The sequence below is a fragment of the Heterodontus francisci genome, chromosome 46 (genome assembly GCF_036365525.1).
Source record: "Heterodontus francisci isolate sHetFra1 chromosome 46, sHetFra1.hap1, whole genome shotgun sequence".
NCBI lineage: Eukaryota > Metazoa > Chordata > Chondrichthyes > Heterodontiformes > Heterodontidae > Heterodontus > Heterodontus francisci.
Window position 1 is genome coordinate 17,572,395 of NC_090416.1, and position 18,873 is coordinate 17,591,267.

At 49.2% G+C, this 18,873-nt stretch overlaps 1 protein-coding gene across 5 annotated transcripts in view; it reads right to left on the reverse strand.

The window, feature by feature from the left end:
• Positions 1-18,873, reverse strand: part of LOC137356800 (zinc finger protein 687-like) — a 154,361-nt gene that overhangs the window by 125,322 nt on the left and 10,166 nt on the right. For 2 of the 5 annotated variants that reach the window (XM_068022580.1, XM_068022581.1), the window contains exon 3: positions 2,296-4,643. In XM_068022580.1, coding sequence (XP_067878681.1) covers positions 2,296-4,626 — 2,331 coding nt within the window. In that variant the 5' untranslated portion in view covers positions 4,627-4,643. Of the gene's footprint in view, positions 1-2,295; positions 4,644-10,440; positions 10,737-18,873 lie in introns of those variants that run through there. The other 3 variants (XM_068022579.1, XM_068022582.1, XM_068022583.1) reach the window with 3 other exon arrangements.

Below are 18,873 nucleotides of genomic sequence, written 5' to 3' on the forward strand. Positions count from 1 at the left end.
ACATCAGTTGAGATACAGTCAGTAACACAGGGCCCTGGGGGAGAGGGGTTACTGAGTGACAGTGTGAGGGAGCAGGATTAACATCAGTTGAGATACAGTCAGTAACACAGGGCCCTGGGGGAGAGGGGTTACTGAGTGACAGTGTGAGGGAGCTGGATTAACATCAGTAGAGATACAGTCAGTAACACAGGGCCCTGGGGGAGAGGGGTTACTGAGTGACAGTGTGAGGGAGCTGGATTAACATCAGTCGAGATGCAGTCAGTAACACAGGGCCCTGGGGGAGAGGGGTTATTGAGTGACAGTGTGAGGGAGCTGGATTATCAGTGGAGTTACAGTCAGTAATACAGGGGTTACTGAGTGACAGTGTGAGGGAGCTGGATTAACATCAGTGGACATACAGTCAGTAATACAGGGGTTACTGAGTGACAGTGTGAGGGAGCTGGATTATCAGTAGAGATACAGTCAGTAACACAGGACACTGGGGGAGAGGGGTTATTGAGTGACAGTGTGAGGGAGCTGGATTATCAGTAGAGATACAGTCAGTAACACAGGGCATTGGGGGAAAGGGGTTACTGAGTGACTGTGAGGGAGCTGAATTAACATCAGTAGAGATACACAGACTAACACTGGGCGCTGGGGGAGAGGGGTTACTGAGTGACAGTGTGAGGGAGCTGGATTAACATCAGTAGAAATACAGTCAGTAACACAGGGGTTACTGAGTGACAGCGAGAGGGAGCTGGATTAACATCAGTAGAGATACAGTCAGTAACACAGGGGTTACTGAGTGACAGCGAGAGGGAGCTGGATTAACATCAGTAGAGATACAGTCAGTAACACAGGGGTTACTGATGACAGTGAGGGGGAGCTGGATTAACATCAGTAGAGATACAGTCAGTAACACAGGGGTTACTGAGTGACAGCGAGAGGGAGCTGGATTAACATCAGTAGAGATACAGTCAGTAACACAGGGGTTTCTGAGTGACAGTGTGAGGGAGCTGGATTAACATCAGTTGAGATACAGTCAGTAACACAGGGCCCTGGGGGAGAGGGGTTACTGAGTGACAGTGTGAGGGAGCTGCATTAACATCAGTTGAGATACAGTCAGTAACACAGGGCCCTGGGGAAGAGGGGTTACTGAGTGACAGTGTGAGGGAGTTGGATTAACATCAGTTGAGATACAGTCAGTAACACAGGGCACTGGGGGAGAGGGGTTCCTGAGTGACAGTGTGAGGGAGCTGGATTAACATCAGTTGAGATACAGTCAGTGACACAGGGTGCTGGGGGGAGAGGGTTTACTGAGTGAAAGTGTGAGGGAGCTGGATTAACATCAGTAGAAATACAGTCAGTAACACAGGACCCTGGGGGGAGAGGGGATACTGAGTGACAGTGTGAGGGAGCTGGATTAACATCAGTAGAGATACAGTCAGTAACACAGGGCACTGGGGGAGAGGGGTTACTGAGTGACAGTGTGAGGGAGTTGGATTAACATCAGTAGAGATACAGTCAGTAACACAGGGCCCTGGGGGAGAGGGGTTACTGAGTGACAGTGTGAGGGAGCTGCATTAACATCAGTTGAGATACAGTCAGTAACACAGGGGTTACTGAGTGACAGTGTGAGGGAGCTGGATTAACATCAGTTGAGATACAGTCAGTAACAGGGTGATAGATGATCCTGTCATAGCAACTCGTGTTTTGAAATTCTTTGACTGCCCAATGTAGCTCTGACTCTACGCAACTCAGCAAGGTCCCAAGTTAATGAGAAGATGGGGAAACACCAGGGTTCCTGTCTCCCGAACACGATTCGATGAGCCAGGGAGGTGGGGTGGGGACTGAAGTACCTGTGCAGCTTTGTCCGGTAAAGACAGAACTGGGCTCAGACCTTCCTGTCAACACTCAGTGGCCCAGGCTTCTGCAGGAAGGATGGTCATTGGAGCAAGGGAGCACAGGAAAGCATGGGGAAGTTCGATAAACACATGAGGAAGAAAGGAATAGAAAATGGTGATAGAGTGAGAAGTAGGCTCGTGTGGCAAATAAACACCAGCATGGACGCGGTAGACCAAATGGCTGGTTTCCCTGCTGTAAATTCAATGTGATTTAAGAGTGGAGGGGCAGAGGGAGGAGTGGTCAAGCTGCCAAACAGTTGGTCAGCAAGTGCACCACATGCTGTGTCTAAAGCTACACACACGGGTAACCTTCAAAAACAGGAGGGAAGATATCCAAGGCGGGTGTGGGGAGGGGGCTGGTAGAGAAGAGGTCGAAACTAGATATCACCGCGTCCCTCCCCCCACCCCGCACCTGGGCAGCAGCGTTCAGCATCCCCACTTGGAAGTGCATGGCTAGCCCGATCTGGTCGGTGAACTGCTGGTCACATTCCGTGCATTTGAAGTCGTCGCAGTTAATGAGGGCTGGGTCGGGGAAGAGGGGCATCACCGGGGAGGTCTGCTGGGAGCCGAGGACGGTGTCAGCCGTCGCACTCTTCACCCCGGCCTTGGAGACGCCAGCCTGGCCGGAGGGGAGCGCCCCCGACACAACGGGGGCCACGTCCGGCTGGCCAATCATCTGGTCCAAGGTGATGGGCTTCATGATCAGGTTGGAGCACTGCATGACCAAGCCCCTGTCCTTGTGCTCACGGGCGTGCAGCATCAGGCTGCAGCGGTTGAAGAAGACAATCCTCTTGGCACAGTGGTTGCACGTCACGTCGATCCTCATGCTGCGGCGGTCGTAGTGGCGGGCCAGGCTTTTCTCCAGGGCAAAGGAGTCCCCGCATTCCAAGCACCGGTACCCAGAGGGGGGCAGCGCCAGGCAGCTGTCCGCTGGCGGGTTGAGGTTGGGTTTGTAGGTCGGCAGCGGGTTCTTGCCGTTCAACAGCTTGTGGAAAGCCTCCACCAGGGGGGCTTGGCTGCGGGACACGGTGGAGCCATTGGCGACTTGAGTGGTCTTCAGCGACTGCGCTGTCAAAGTGCCGCTCGACAACCTGGTAGCCAGCTGAAGGGTGGTGGTGGTGGTGCTGGCAGCGGAGGTGGTGATGTACTTGGGTGCCAGGGCCAGGCTCTTTGTCGGGGCTGCCACCGAGAGCGTCTGAGGCACTAGGTTCAGACTGGCCAAGTGGACGCTTTTGGAAACTGGTTTCGCAGCCCCTGCTGCCTTGGCTGGTGCCAGCGTCGCTTTCTGGGCAATGCTGGCCACCATCAACATGGCTGTGCTGGCATTCTGGAAGGTGGACGTCGGCAGGACTGTCCCTTTCACAATGGTTCCGTTGCCCAGTTGAAGACTGACGACCTCAGGGCTGTCGCTACATGCAGGAGCACAGGCTGGTGTCTCTACCTTGGGTAGCAGCAGACTTCTCTCTTCCTCATCCTCCTCCTCAGCTTCCCCTTCCTCCAGTGGCTCAGTCTCGTCCTCCGGTGTCACTCCATCCTCTGCAGTTTGGTTGGACCGCAGCTCGGAATCAGATGAGACCCGCGTCACCGTCCGCATGATGCCCCCAGTGGAGGTTTTAATTGTCTTGATTCGCACCTTCAGAGGTCGGGAGGAGCTAGTGGAGGAGGATTCCTTACTGCTGCTGTCATCCCCATCGTTGCTGGAGACACTCCGAGGGCTGTCTGGCAGCTTCTTTATTTGCCTGCCGAGGCTCGGTGGCAAAGGAAACGCCTTTGGACTCTCCCTGGATGTCGAAGACTCAGGGGGGCTCTGTGGCTGCATTTCAGCTGTCCCATCAGGGGACTTCACGCTGGCAGACACATTCATGTTCGAGTTCAGATTGGGATCTGCCCAGGGCGATGCAGGAGAGATCGGGACAGGGGACGAGGTGGGATCGTCCCTTGCCCCATCAGGGTCCTCGGGCAGGCTGCCTTCCAGCTCGCTGCTTTGCTCCATCTCCTCTGATTCCAAGTCCGACTGCTTCTCCTCCTCCTCCTCCTCCTCCTCCTCCTCCTCCTCCTCTTCCTCGTCCTCCGATGATGATCTGGCTTTGCCATTGGTCCTACTTTGGTCCTCGTCGCCCAGCTCGAACCTCCGGGAATATCCCACAGGTAATTTTTCCGCAACATCCTCATTTGACATTCTGGAACACGAGGCCTCGGAGCCTGGTGGAATGGGAAAGAGGGGGGACTGTGGGGAGAAGCAGCCAGCGTCTTGGTCCTTCTCCTCGTTTGACTGGTCCTCGGTCTTCACAACGTCCTCCGTTTCCGGGTGGCCAGATGGATTGAAGGGAGGGAGCCCATCTGGTCCATTCCCTCCGTGGGCCGTGCCCATTTTCGGCTGGCCGCTTGACCAGCCGTCACAGTTGGAGGCTTGCGGCACCAACTTGGGGGACCTAGGCATCGAAGCAGCCTCGAAGCCGTTGTGCAGCGGGCTGGCGTCAAAGTGGTGGGCCTCTTTGTTGTGGGTGGGAGTGGGGTCACAGCGTTTTGGGCTGACGCTGTTCTTGACGATGACACTGACCACCGGCTCCTCTGGCAGGGTCGCAGAAAGCTCGATGGCTGGGGTCTTGCTGGTGGTTATGGTGCTCTGTTTCAAAGGGGCCTCCTCCTGGCCTGACTCAATTGTGTCCTGCGGATCCAGATCAGGGATATCAAAGGCTGCCAACAGGTCATCAAAATCAGGAGTCGTCATATCGCCCATCATAGGAAGACTAGCTAAACCTGGAGAAAAGAAAACACAGAAAGATTACATATATTCCTGGCTAATTTTGCTTTGGCAAGTACTACCCTCTCCCTCAAGGTGTTGACTCTCTCTGGGCTACAGGTGCAATCCACCCTCCCAAGTACCCCACCCATGAGGTCATTCCCCATGTGTGTGTGTGTCTTGCAGGCTCTTCGACTGGGTGAGACCTCACAGCCAAGCCCAATCTGGCTCTCCATGCAGGTAGGCTTCTTTCCCCTACCAGGGCCCCTGGATAGCCTATCAGCAGCAGGTTCACTTGATTTCCCTCTCCCTAACCCAGGGAGACAATTGTTAACATCCCACTGGTTGACAACAGTTTGCACAAAGATTAAATCCAAAGCCTTCCCTGCACTTAGAAAGTCAACATGGAAGATACAAACCAAAGGAGTAAAACGTCACTTCACTAATGGCCGACATTCATTCCGGGAGCCAACGCTGTAATTTAATCTGAAATTGGTTCAGGCAGGCGAAATAAAAACATCTGTTTACTCTCATGGGTTGTCAAGGTGCCCAGAGACTGTTCACAGTATCACTTTCACCCTCACTGGCTCTCGTTGGATTCTCTGCTGAATCATTACTCCTAGCAAAGGGGATAAAAACCAGGGAGTGGAGACGGGATTCGAGTGCAGTGGTGATGCCTCCCTCGCGGCCCAACGCCCATCTGCATTTGTAGACTCATGCATCATGCAGCCTTTAAGAAAACTGGCAAAAGAACCAGGGGAGTTAGGGAGTGTTTTTTAAAAAAAACACAGCGAGTTGTTGTGATCTGGAACGCGCTGCCTGAAAGGGCGGTGGAAGCAGATTCAATAGTAACGTTCAAAAGGCAATTAGATAAATACTTGAAGGGGGAATAAATTAACAGGAATATGGGGAAAGAGGAGGGGGGAGGAGAGGTCGTGAGGGTTGTGGGGAATGAGATTAATTGGATAGCTCTTTGAAATATCTGGCACAGACATGAAGGGCGAAATGGTCACCTTCTGTGCTGCAAATCATTGTAGGTTGGACTTATCACTGCCTTGTACCTGGATGAGGATGCACGAAAGCGGGCACACGTATCACACATCACAGAGCTCCATGGGAACAGTCAAACCAGGAAACCTTCGAAGCATAAAACATTTGCTTGACTCCTGAGCGAAAGAGCATAGGGGGTCACTGGCAGTCTTGCGTTAAGCTACCATGGCGATCTCCAGCTGGCAGATGGCCAGCTATCAGTCACTCAACCCACACAATTCAGCGAGATGTCCCACATCATATATAGCACTGCACTCAGGAGAACTGCTGGGTCAAACAGGAACACAACTGCCGTCAAATACTGTCCCACTGTCCAGTGTTCGCCCCCCCCCCCCCCCCACCCCCCACCCCTCATTTCTATACCCCGCCCCCCGCAACTCCCTCCAGGGAGATAAAGATACCATCTGGCAGCCCCAGGCTTGACCCCTAGCCCCTTGTCAAGTTAGCACTTATCAACTGAGGCAGGACCCCTGCAGGGGTGAGAAGTGGGGAATCAGCTTGGGACCCCATTCCAATCCACTGTCGAGCGTCACCCTGGACAAAGGTACCTTTTTGTCAATAAGTAAAAGGTTTAATAGGACCGTTCAGTCTCCAAAGGCCAAGGAAGCTGCAGGCACATAACAAGTAAACACAAGCATCTCTCCTGCACAAAAGGAGCCTTCTTCATTCAGCACCTTCTCAGGCACCAAGTTCAAATCAGCAGCACCTTCTCCATTGAGGGGTTTTTGGAAATCTCCCACCACACACACTGGTATTGCAACACTCTCTGACACATCAGGAATCCTCAGTCACTCAGATAGAACTGGATCTGTTTACTTTAGAGCAGCAGAGACTTAAAGGCAACTTGTTTAGAAAACACTGAAAGGGCTGGATCGAGTCCCTATTGAGAGATTATTTCAGTTTAACAGATTGGCGAGGAGTTGGGGGCGGGCGGTTGGTGGTAAAGAAGCAACTAGTCATGATATTTTGGGAATGAGGAGAGGCACAATGGGCAAGTTCATCTTTTCATGTCCATCATTTTTGTATGTTCATTTGAGTCTGTTTCAATTCCTTCCACAGTAATCAGTGGCTATTAAATGTAATCAGGGATGTCATTCATCAATCATCACCTCCATCCCACAAACAGGGGTAGATTTAATCCAAGGTGAGGTGAGAGTGACTGCCCTTGACATCAAGGCAGCATTTGACCGAGTATGGCATCAAGGAGCCCTAGCAAAACTGGAGTCAATGGGAATCAGGGGGGAAACCCTCCGCTGGCTGGAGTCAGAGCTAACACAAAGGAAGATGGTTGTGGTTGTTGGAGGTCAATCATCTGATCTCCAGGACATCACTGCAGGAGTTCCTCAGGGTAGTGTCCTAGGCCCAACCATCTTCAGCTGCTTCATCAATGACCTTCACTCCATCATAAGGTCAGAAGTGGGGATGTTCGCTGATGATTGCACAATGTTCAGCACCATTCGCGATTCCTCAGATACTGAAGCAGTCTGTGTAGAAATGACCTGGACAACATCCAGGCTTGGGCTGATAAGTGGCAAGTAACATTCGCACCACACAAGTGCCAGGCAATGACCATCTTAAACAAGAGAAAGTCTAACCATCTCCCCTTGACATTCAATGGCATTACCATCGCTGAATCCCCCACTATCAACATCCTGAGGTTACCATTGACCAGAAACTGACTGCAGTAGCCATATAAATACCATGGCTACAAAGGCAGGTCAGAGGCTAGGAATCCTGCGGCGAGTAATCCTGCACCTCCTGACTCCCCAAAGCCTGTCCACCATCTACAAGGCACAAGTCAGGAGTGTGATGGAATACTCTCCACTTGCCTGGATGGGTGCAGCTCCAACAACACTCAAGAAGCACGACACCATCCAGGAAAAAGCAGCCCACTTGATTGGGACCCCATCTACAAACATTCACTCCCTCCACCACCGATGCACAGTGGCAGCAGTGTGTACCATCTACAAGATGTACTGCAGCAACGCACCGAGGCTCCTTAGACAGCACCTTCCAAACCCGCAACCTCTACCAACTAGAAGGACAAGGGCAGCAAATGCATGGGAACACCACCACCTGCAAGTCCCCCTCCAAGCCACACACCATCCTGACTTGGAACTATATCGCTATTCCTTCACTGTCGCTGGGTCAAAATCCTGGAACTTCCTTCCTACCAGCACTGTGGGTGTACTTACCCCATATGGACTGCAGCGGTTCAAGAAGGCAGCTCACCACCACCTTCTCAAGGGGCAATTAGGGATGGGCAATAAATGCTGGCCTGGCCAACGACGCCCACATCCCATAAACAAATTTTGAAAAAAATGTCTCCACCTGGCCAAGTTTCCATTCACTGCCTGCAGATCAATAACCCCAGAACAGTCATTTTCCCCCCTGCACCAAGAAAGGAGCAGTCAGGTTCCAGTCTACCTCACAGCTTGAATATTAAAAACCCCATTTTAACCTACTGTGCCACACTGTGTTGGAGCCCAGCTGTATCTCATTCTGTACTCCCCAGTCTCCGGTTCAGTCAAGCTGGTCGCATGATACTTTCTTTTTTTCTTCTAATGACCTAGAACACTGTGTAACCAATAAATTAAACCCAGTTTAACAACTCGGCCATTAATTAATTCTAGTTTTAACCCTTCTAGCACTCGCTGCCCTTGTCCCTAAGGGAAACTCTAACCCTTACACCTAAATGAGTAAGAACCCCTTTACACCTTCCAATCTCTGTCATTTACAGCACACTGCAGGCCTGGTTAGGTTACAGCTCCCCGGCCTTTAGAGATCCCCTCCTGGGGTTGACCGAGCTGAGCGTCAGCTTAGCTCAGTTGGTAGTGCAAGCGCATATCAGAGTCAGAAATTTCTGGCTCACAGCCTCACTTCCAGGACTTGATTGCGTGACCTTAGGCTGATGCTCCTTTAGATAGGACAGCATACTGGTCTGTCGATTCGGGTGGCCATTACACTGTACTGGGAAGTGGTGGGATTCTGAAAGGAGGAGACCAAATGGGTTGATGTGCCTTTTCCATCTTGCCATACTGTTAAAATGAGATGTCACTCAAATCATTCTCTTTTAAAAGCAGAGGTGCCTCTATTTCTCATGCCTTTCAGATGAGACATTAAACCAAGGCCACGTCTGCCCTCTTGAGTGACCATAATAGAGCCCACGGCCACTATTTCAAAGAATAGCATGGGAGTTCTCCCCGATGTCCTGGGACAAAATTTATTCCTCAAAGCAAAACAAAAACATGGGAGGACCAAATAAAAGAATTGTGCCAATAAATCTCCAGGACCATCAATAAAATCTCTCAACAACTTGGCAACAAAAGACTCAATTAAAATCAAGACTGTAAAACAAGAGATCAAAGGGCCACACAGGAGATTACAACTCAACCTTATTTCTTGAAGTTAAACAATACTGCTACCTACACACAGCCTCAGGTTTAATACACTCTTAACCTCCCGAGTATAAAGAGTGCTTATCTACTCATTGTATTAACATTACTCTTCTGAGGTTGGGACAGTGTAGAGGGAGCTTTATTCTGTATCTAACCCAGTGATGTACCTGTCCCGGGAGTGTTTGATGGGGACAGTGTAGAGGGAGCTTTACTCTGTATCTAACCCCGTGCTGTACCTGTCCTGGGAGTGTTTGATGGGGACAGTGTAGAGGGAGCTTTACTCTGTATCTAACCCAGTGCTGTACCTGTCCTGGGAGTGTTTGATGGGGACAGTGTAGAGGGAGCTTTACTCTGTATCTAACCCCCGTACTGTACCTGTCCTGGGAGTGTTTGATGGGGACAGTGTAGAGGGAGCTTTACTCTGTATCTAACCCCCGTACTGTACCTGTCCTGGGAGTGCTTGATGGGGACAGTGTAGAGGGAGCTTTACTCTGTATCTAACCCCCGTACTGTACCTGTCCTGGGAGTGTTTGATGGGGACAGTGTAGAGGGAGCTTTACTCTGTATCTAACCCCCGTACTGTACCTGTCCTGGGAGTGTTTGATGGGGACAGTGTAGAGGGAGCTTTACTCTGTATCCAGGAGTGTTTGGTGCAGACACTGAGTGCAAAAATCCAACAGAGAGACAGTACAAATTTAGAGAAGTGCTGGGAAGCCAAGGATCCAAACCTGCGTTCAGAATAGTCAGGTTTTAAAATTCTTATGATTTTAAAAGACTTGATTCAAACACAGCGCTGATGCTCCACTGGATTTAGGGGTTTGTCGTCTTGACAGAGACCAAAGTACAATTAAAACCCAGACTTTCTGCACAAATTCTAGAATTAAACGGCTTAACTTCCTCCAAAGGATCCTGATCTATGAAGGACTGCAAGGGATCGTACATACGAGCATACTCGGCCCTTTGAGCCTGATCCCCGCGGTAATGGAAGGGTGAAGGAGTCGTCAGCACAGTGGTAGACGGGGCAGTGAATACCACATAGCAGGGATTTCTTAGAGACACTCGTGTTTTGTAACCACCACAGGAATGCGAATTTCACGTGGGTCGCTGAGGTTACACTTTACTGTACAGCCCCTGTGCAGAGTGTAGAGGCTTCCTGTATCGGACTTGCTGCAGGTCATGCCTTGTGTGTGCTACTTTCCGGTGGCAACAGACACAGCTTAAAAAAAAAAGGGAGGGCAGCAAAGAACAGGACATTGAACAGTTTCCTGTCAGCAAACCAGTGATGAAATTACTCCCCCCGCCTCTCCACCAGCAACACCCCCCCCCACCCCCCCAACCTTGTCCCCCAACCCCAAAGTCTACTCACTTTTTATAATCTCCATCTCTCAGGTTTGAGCAATGCAGGAGGTTCAGCTTCTAGTGTTTTATTGCTCACCACTCAGACAAGGCACAGACTTCACACTGCACTTCCTCCTTGCTTACTGCTGCTTGGCAGTTTCCCTACAACCCCACGTTTTTCCAGAAACTGGCTCTGCAGGCTCTGACATCATTGGTCCTGGCAGCAATCTCCTTTTAATTTTTTTTCCCTCTCTCCTCAAAATGTCAGACACAATATTCAAAACAGCATAACCGAAATGCTAGGGGGAGGGTGGGGAGGAGAGCTCAGAGCCGCTGAGGGAGATGTTTGCACAAAGGAAGTTACCTTTCACCTCTCTACATTAATTACAGTGAAGGAACAGTCATCTACTCGGGTGTGTTTGTCATTTTTTTTTTAGTTTTAAAGGGGCATTGCAACTGATCTCAATGTTCCCTCAGTGAAAACAAATCAAGGAGGACTCCCATTCCTGATCATTCATTATTCAGTGACTCTGCTGGAAGGTGCATCAGTCATGGGCTCAGCTAGTGACACCTTATACCTGGGCCCGAGCACGAATAATGATCAGTTGGGCGAGGTTAGCATAGATCACTGTAGGTCCCAGGTCACCTTGTCCTAACATCTCCTTGTGCGGCTCGGTGTCACATTTTTGACGAGTTACACTCCTGTAAAGTGCCTTGGAACATTAAAGGCTGTACAAGTGTAACTGCATCGCAGGAATGAGCATCACTTTCAGAAGAGGTTGAAATGAGAGATGGGGATGTAAAGCTGTGGTGGGTGTGGGGGGGGGGGGGGGCGGGGGGGGAAGGAGGTGGTGAAAACAATAACTGGGAGGCAGTGCAAGGCTCCAATTCAAGCTGATGATTCACAGCACACTGTGAACTCGAACCAATGTCAATTATTCTAACAATTAGCAGATAAACACACATTTCAGAGCCTCTTAAACAGAGAGAAACAGCTTAAGGTCGGGGGGTGGGGGGAGACCTGGGGAAGCGTGGAGAAATAAAGAGAGGATGAAATTCAGACAGAGCAGGAATGAGGTAGGGGCAGGTCAAACAGGTGGATTCTGTGCTCCTCCAATTCTGGCCACTTGCACATCCCTCGATTTACATCACTCCAACATTGGCAGAAGTGCCTTCAGCTGGGCCCTCAGGTCTGGAATTCCCTCCCAGGTTAGAGAGAGGTGGGGCATAGTGGTAATCCAGAGCCCAGGCTAATGCTCTGGGGACGTGGGTGCAAATTCCACCACGGCAGATGGTGAAATTTGAATTCAATTAATAAATCTGGAAGCTGGTCTAATAGTGACCATGAAACCCAGCTGGGAAAGAAATCGACCTTGTCTGGCCTACATGTGACTCCAGACCTTTCAGCAATGTGGTTGACTCTCAAAATGCCCCCTTAAATGGCCCAGCTAGCCACTCAGTTCAAGGACAATTCGGGATGGACAATAAATGCTGGTCTACCCAGAGACTCCCACAAACGAATAAAGAAAAACCTCTCCACCTCTCTCTCTCCTCCTTTCAGACACTCCTTCAAACCGACCTCTATGACCTAGCTTTTAGTCACCAGCCCTAATATCGCCTTATGTGGCTCGGTGTTTGATTTTGTTTAATGTGAAGCTCCTTGGGGCATTTTTCTACGTTAAGGCTGGTTATATAAATACAAGTCTTGAGGAGGCTTTGGAAATCGGTTGCAAAGGTTGGGGGCGGCTGGTGGGTGATGGGGGGGGGGCGGTGGGTGTGTAGGATTTAGAGACAAGGACATGAATATTTGAACTGCAGTATGGCACTGGGGACCCAGGGGAGGTCTGAGATGATGGAGAAGCAAGTACGGTGAGATTAAATAAATTTCATTGCTCACTCACTACCGCAGGGGGTGGTTGTGGCAAACTAGTTGAGGATAAGCACGAAGGAGAAAGGAATGGAAGGGTATGCTGGTGGAGAGAGATGATGGTGGGTGGGAGGAGGTGGGTGTGGAGCAGAAACACTGGCAGTTGGGCCAAAGAGTCAACCAGCAACCTATGAAATGGTCAATATATATCAGCATTTTTAAAAACGAGACACAATATCTTTCATACACAGCTAAATCAATGTCTACTGGAGTACAAAAAGACCCACATGCACAGGCTATGAAGGGGTTCCCATACAACTGAGGGAAATATATGACGTCAAAACATTTTTTGAGCATCTAAGTAGACATTCAAAAACCAAACGGAAGAGAATGCAGGAGATGAAACAAAAACAAACCACACCTAGGTAGAGGCTGTGCGGCAAAATTCTTTGTAATTTATCTTGTATGATAATAGTTTCGGTCTGTCCGTATTTTTCTGATTGGTCAGTGGGTTGAATTGGCGGGCAGAGCCAGGACTCAGCTGAGGATAGACTGGCAGGGAAGCGAGAAATAGTAAAGGACTCAAAAGTTTAATCGGCCCCATTTTGTACAGCAAGGCAGGTGGGTTGTGCAAATGAAAACTTTTTTTTTGCTGTTTAGATTTGGCTCCAAACAACAGACCAGGCCGACAGTAGATACATTCAAGGATTTCACATGTACGGGAGGTGAGTTTACCATGCACTCCTGAGACGAGAATATAAAATTGAGGTAAAATTTAATCAATGTAATATCAAACAGAGAAAGGCTGGAGGTTAAATATAGCTAACATAATATAAAATAGAGATATAGAGGTAAATTGTTATATAATAGTTTTTCTCTCCACATTTTCTAATTAGTAGGTGGTTTGAGTTGGTGGGCGGAACCTCACTTACTGGTCCCTGCCTCCCGCCAATCCCTGGCCTCGCTTACTGGGGTCGGCTCCCAGCCCCCTCTGCTTCCCAGCCTCGCTTACTGGGCTCTTGATGTGGCAGTGGGGAGGGAGAGGCATAGGAGAGGGACTGGGAGGTGTTGATTGGGGGATGGGGATGGCAGAGGAAAAAGGGGTAGGATGGGGATGATATGAGAGGGTCGAAAGGAATGGAATGGGTATAGCACGAAAGGGATGGCATGGGAAGGGGATTTAAAGAAGTACTGTTGCAATAAAGATACTGATATCACCGCAAATATTTTGCGGTTCTCTGTTAGTTCTACCTAAAGATGAGTTGGTGTTGAGCATAGAGAGAAAAATCAAGCCGGCCCGGGGTTTCAGAGGTGTGGTGCGGCACGGGCAGAGACAGGAAATCGTACAGTGAAAACATACGCGCCCAAACCCACAGGTTAATGGTGGCATTCTTCTCCATTGTATTCAGTAGGCGTTGTAGGTGGAGCTCCTGTTATCTCGTGCCCTGCCAAACACGCCCCACCATCTCCTACACTGATGGAAGCTGTAACGGGGAGGCAGACTTCTATGGAGTCTGAATTTTTCATGCATTTTTTGGCAGCTGCCCTTCACTTGCGTCAGAATCTTCCTTTGATGTTGGGGCTGGGCTGAGCTGTTTGTCTGCGAGGATGAGAGACACATTCAACAAAAGATAGCCAAAGACTGAACAATTGTGCTCAGAAGCTGTGGTATTTGTTGACTTACGTCCCGCAGCATTAGAGGATGTAGTTATCAGACTACTCATTTCTTATCAATAGTTTCCCTCTCCGTTTCTCCTCTTAGAGACAGCCATTTGGCCCATTGTTCCTGTGGCAGCTCTTTGAAAGAGCTATCCAATTTGTCCCACTACCACACACCCCAACTCCACACTGCTATTTCTCCCATAGCCCTTCAGGTTTATCCAAATCCCTTTTGGGAACAATTCAATCTGCTTCCACCCTGCTTCATCTGCTTCGGACAGCCACACTCTGCTGTGAAAACCAAGGCATTCCTTCATCCTCCTTAGGATTTTCTTTCTCATCAACCCTACCCTTTCTTGAACCATTTTTAAGATGGTGAAATCCTTTAATATTTCCCTGTTACCTGCCAGCCTATCCTCAGACCCATCTCAACCTTTCCAATCTCCTTCAGAGCTTCTCCTCTATATTCCACATCATTTTATTGGTCCCAAAGGTGCCGCACACCTCTTAAACTCTCATTTTAATTTTATTTTCTCTATTCATACAAAGGAATTACTGTTTATGCTGCCCCATTGTTTCTTCTCGTGGGAGTATGTCCAATCTTTATTATAACCATTGCCCGTTTGATCAGTTCCCAGTATTGATAGGACCTAGAATTAAATAGTATTTACAGCTCACAAATTGACCATTTGGCCCATCTGCTCCGTGCTGGTGTTTCTGCTCCACACGAACCTCCTCCCACCCCCTCTTCATCTCACCCTATCATATCCTTCTATTCCTTTCTCCCTCATGTGTTTATCCAGCTTCCCTTTAGATGTTTCTCTGCTATTCCCCTCAACCACTCCCTGTGGTAGCGAGTTCCACATTCTCACCATCTCTCCGGGCAAAGAGGTTTCTCCGAATTCCTGCCTGGATTTATTACTGACTGTCTTACATGGATGACCACTGGATCTGGAACCCCCACAAGCGGAAACATCTTCTTTCCACCCACCCTTTCAAATCCTTCATAATTTTAAACATTGAAATTGCACCCTCCCACCCAAGATCCTCTCCTTTCCCATTTTTTAAAAATCAAACCTAATTAAGTTCTGATTGCTGTTTCCTGGATGTCCCCCAACCCTATTCGGTCGTGGCTCAGTGGATGGCACTTTCGTCTCGGAGTCAGAAGGTTTTGGGTTTAAGTCCCACTCCAGAGGCCCGAGCACAAAATCCAGTACAGCGCTGAGGGAGCTCCGCCCTGCCGGAGGGGCAGCGCTGAGGGAGCGCCGAGCTGCCGGAGGGGAGGAGAATTTGTTTTTTAAACAAACACAGCCAGTTACGATGATCTGGAACGCGCTGCCTGAAAGGGCGGTGGAAGCAATTTCAATAATACCTTTCAAAAGGGAAACTGGATAAATACTTGAAGGGGAAAATTTTGCAGAACTATGAGGAAAGAGCAGGGATGAGTAGGATTAATCGGATAGTTCTTTCAAGGAGCCAGCACTGGTATGATGGGTCAAAAGGCCTCCTTCTTGAGCTGCATCCTATACCAGGTTCAGTCGTAAAGGCCTCCCTGTTTAAATAACCTGCCAATATTCCATCCACGACCCACACACACCCCATACACTTCCATGTGCACACCCCATCTGTTCCTACACACAAGCCCCCCGCCAGGCCTTTGACCACACCGGTGTCATTATCAGCAACTTGGATGTCTGGACACTCAGCTATTTCGGAATTCCGCTGTCATTCCTCACAGCAACAGAACGCCTACTTTTCAAAGTTACAAGATAATTGAGAGAGGTTTTACTCCTTAAACTCCAGCACCACAGACCCAGCATTCAAAACACATGAAGGAAAATGGAGACCTTATTGAAAGTTTCACTCAGCTCAGAGTACAGACAGACTGAAACCATGACAGGTTGTTCAACATGATTACAAACTCTGCAACCAGGCAGCATCGACTTGAGGAACAGAGAGCACCCAGGAGGGTGGACATTGTGTGGGCCAGGGAGTGTGTGTGTGTGTGTGCAGGGGTACCATGCTGGGCAATTTAAGAGGGGCAAAAGCCAAGTACAAAATCACTTTCAGGGTGCCAACTGGGGGAATTCGCATTCCACCAGGAGTCACCTGGGAACGAAGTGGGTTTAAACGAAAAACAAAACTTCCAAAACGCATTTACAGAACTGTTTAATAAGTGCTGCAGCACTAGCAGTATGAACTGCGTTGTACTCTCAGGGTCAATCAATAGCAGTTTTTTGATTAATGGTGTTGCATTAATACAAATATGTTGAGAAACACAGAAAATGCAAGCTTACTGCACACACACTGCACACAGCCACGAGCATTCTGGGTGCGTGCGGTGTATTTTTAGACGGTTGGCAAGGGAAGTTTTGGCGCTGTTTGTTTCTTTTTTAAAACCTGCTGCCCTTCCCAGGTGACGCTTGCTGGAATGAGAATCGCCCCAAACACCATCCTTAAGATGACTGTACTTGGGTTTTTCTCCGTTCAGTTGCCAGATTCAAGCTTTGCTCCTTGGAGTTTACAAGAGCCTCCGAGCCAGCTCAACTAAATCATAGGGTCGAGACACGTCCGGCCTGTAGCAGGCAATACAGCTCCAACATTTGGGGACACAGCAAAGGGTATTTATTGGTTGGTCAAATCCCTACAGGTGCCCAGTCTTTACCCCAGTGGCCAGTGACTGCAGCACAAATTAATGCTGCATTACCCCACATGACAACGGTGACTATATTTCAAAAGTACTTCACTGGCCGGAGAGCAGTTTGGGACGTCCTGCGGTTTTGAAACCACTATTGAAATGCAACCCTCGCTCACATTCGCTCTCTTTCAAGGCTTTCACATTCTCAGATGCCCCAAAGTACTTTACAGCCAATGAAGCATTTCTGAAGAGCAGCCAATTTGCACACAGCAAGCTCTCAGTGACAAGCTGTATATTCTATGTAATTCTATGTAAGTGATGTTGGTTGAAGAATAAAAATTGGCCCCAGGTCACTGGGGAGAACTCCCCCCCCAAACTTCTTCAACAGAGTGTCATGGAATCTTTTATGCCCATGTGAAGGGGTCTCGGATTAACGTCTCATCTGTGAAAGTGCAGGGAGTGAAGAGTGCATCGAACGGTGGGATTGGGAAATTCGAAGGAAGAGAGGGAAATTCAGAGGAACGCTAACCCTTTTTTCCTAAAGAAAGGATGGGAAGCAAGAGCGCGGGGACAGAATAAAAACTACAAAGCCCAATGCTGCAGCTTTGAACTCAAAGTGGAACAAACAAAGGTTCAAGACTTCAAAAAAAACTTTCATGGAAAGCTGCACATAACCAAAACAATGATTAACTTTAACCCGTGGAGGTCCCAGCTGAACATTTACTCAATTAGGTAGGGTGCACCAGCAGTCCTCAGCCCTTCTTGGTGTCAGCTGTGGTCACAGGTTCAAGACCCACTCCAGAGTGTTGAACCAACAATTCAGTCCAGGCCTGAGGAAGCTGCACTGTCGGACTTTTCAGATAAGAATTTTAAAAAAGGGTGGCGCAGTGGTTAGCACCGCAGCCTCACAGCTCCAGGGACCCGGGTTCAGTTCTGGGTACTGCCTGTGCGGAGTTTCCAAGTTCTCCCTGTGACCGCGGGTGCTCCGGTTTCCTCCCACAGCCAAAGACTTGCAGGTTGATAGGTAAATTGGCCAAAGTAAATTGCCCCTAGTGTAGGTAGGTGGTAGGAGAATGGCGGGGATGTGGTAGGAATATGGGATTAATGTAGGATTAGTATAAATGGGTGGTTATTGGTTGGCACAGACTCGGTGGGCCGAAGGGCCTGTTTCAGTGCTGTATCTCTAAATATAAATATAAATAAACCAAGGCCCCCTCACATGGACATAAAACCAAGCGGATGTTAAAGATCCCAAAGCCGCCATCAGAAAAGCCAGGAGCTCTCCCGGTGTTCTGGGTCCAGGAGTTAAAAGCAAATCATTCTGCTGGTGGTTTCGGTAGGGGTAATACCGGCATGTCTCCTGCCCTTTAACACAATCTACAGAAGCAGACCATTAATTCTCATGAGATGCTGGTTCTGAACACACTGTTCCTCACCTTAAGGGAAGGAAAAGGCAGCACAGGAACAGCTAAAAGCTTGTATGCCAAAGGCAACTCACAAGGGTACACTGCCTCCAGGTCTCAGTCAGTGAATGGGATGTCCCTCCTTACTCTCAATTGCTGCCCGTTTCCCCTGGGCTGTGAAAAGGATTGCAGCTTCCACAGAGAGCACTCATGCTTACCGAGATTAACCTGTGCACCCTGACAGTCATCGCTCACCACCTTCCTTCCTGGATCACATTGACCACAAACCGTCACTGGGTTTTTCCACTTCATGCAGCTATTAGCACAGAAACAGCCAGCAATACAGGACAGCCATATGCACACAGACTGGGAGAATCAGGCCCAGGGTGGCTAACGTAGACACACACCAGGCTTTCCAAGTCACATCACCATCAAACCACACCAGGCTGGCCCCACCCGCCCCTTCCCTCACCATTTCTCGATTAAGTAAAGACAGACTTCTGCGATAAAATTATACAGGCCAAAAAGTCCCAGGGTTAATCCCCATTCTGTACCACTTCAGCAAATCTGACTCAGACGGTCATCAGATCATAGAGTCATAGAGTTATACAGCACAGAAACAGGCCCTTCAACCCATCGTGTCCATGCCAGCCATCAAGCACCGAACTATTCTAATCCCATTTTCCCGCACTTGGCCCGTAGCCTTGTATGCTATGGCGTTTCAAGTGCTCATCTAAATACTTCTTAAATGTTGTAAGGGTTCCTGCCTCTACCACCTCTTCAGGCAGTGCGTTCCAGATTCCAACCACTCTCTGAATGAAAAAATATTACCTCAAATCCCCTCTAAACCTCCTGCCCCTTACCTTAAATCTATGCCCCCTGGTTATTGACCCC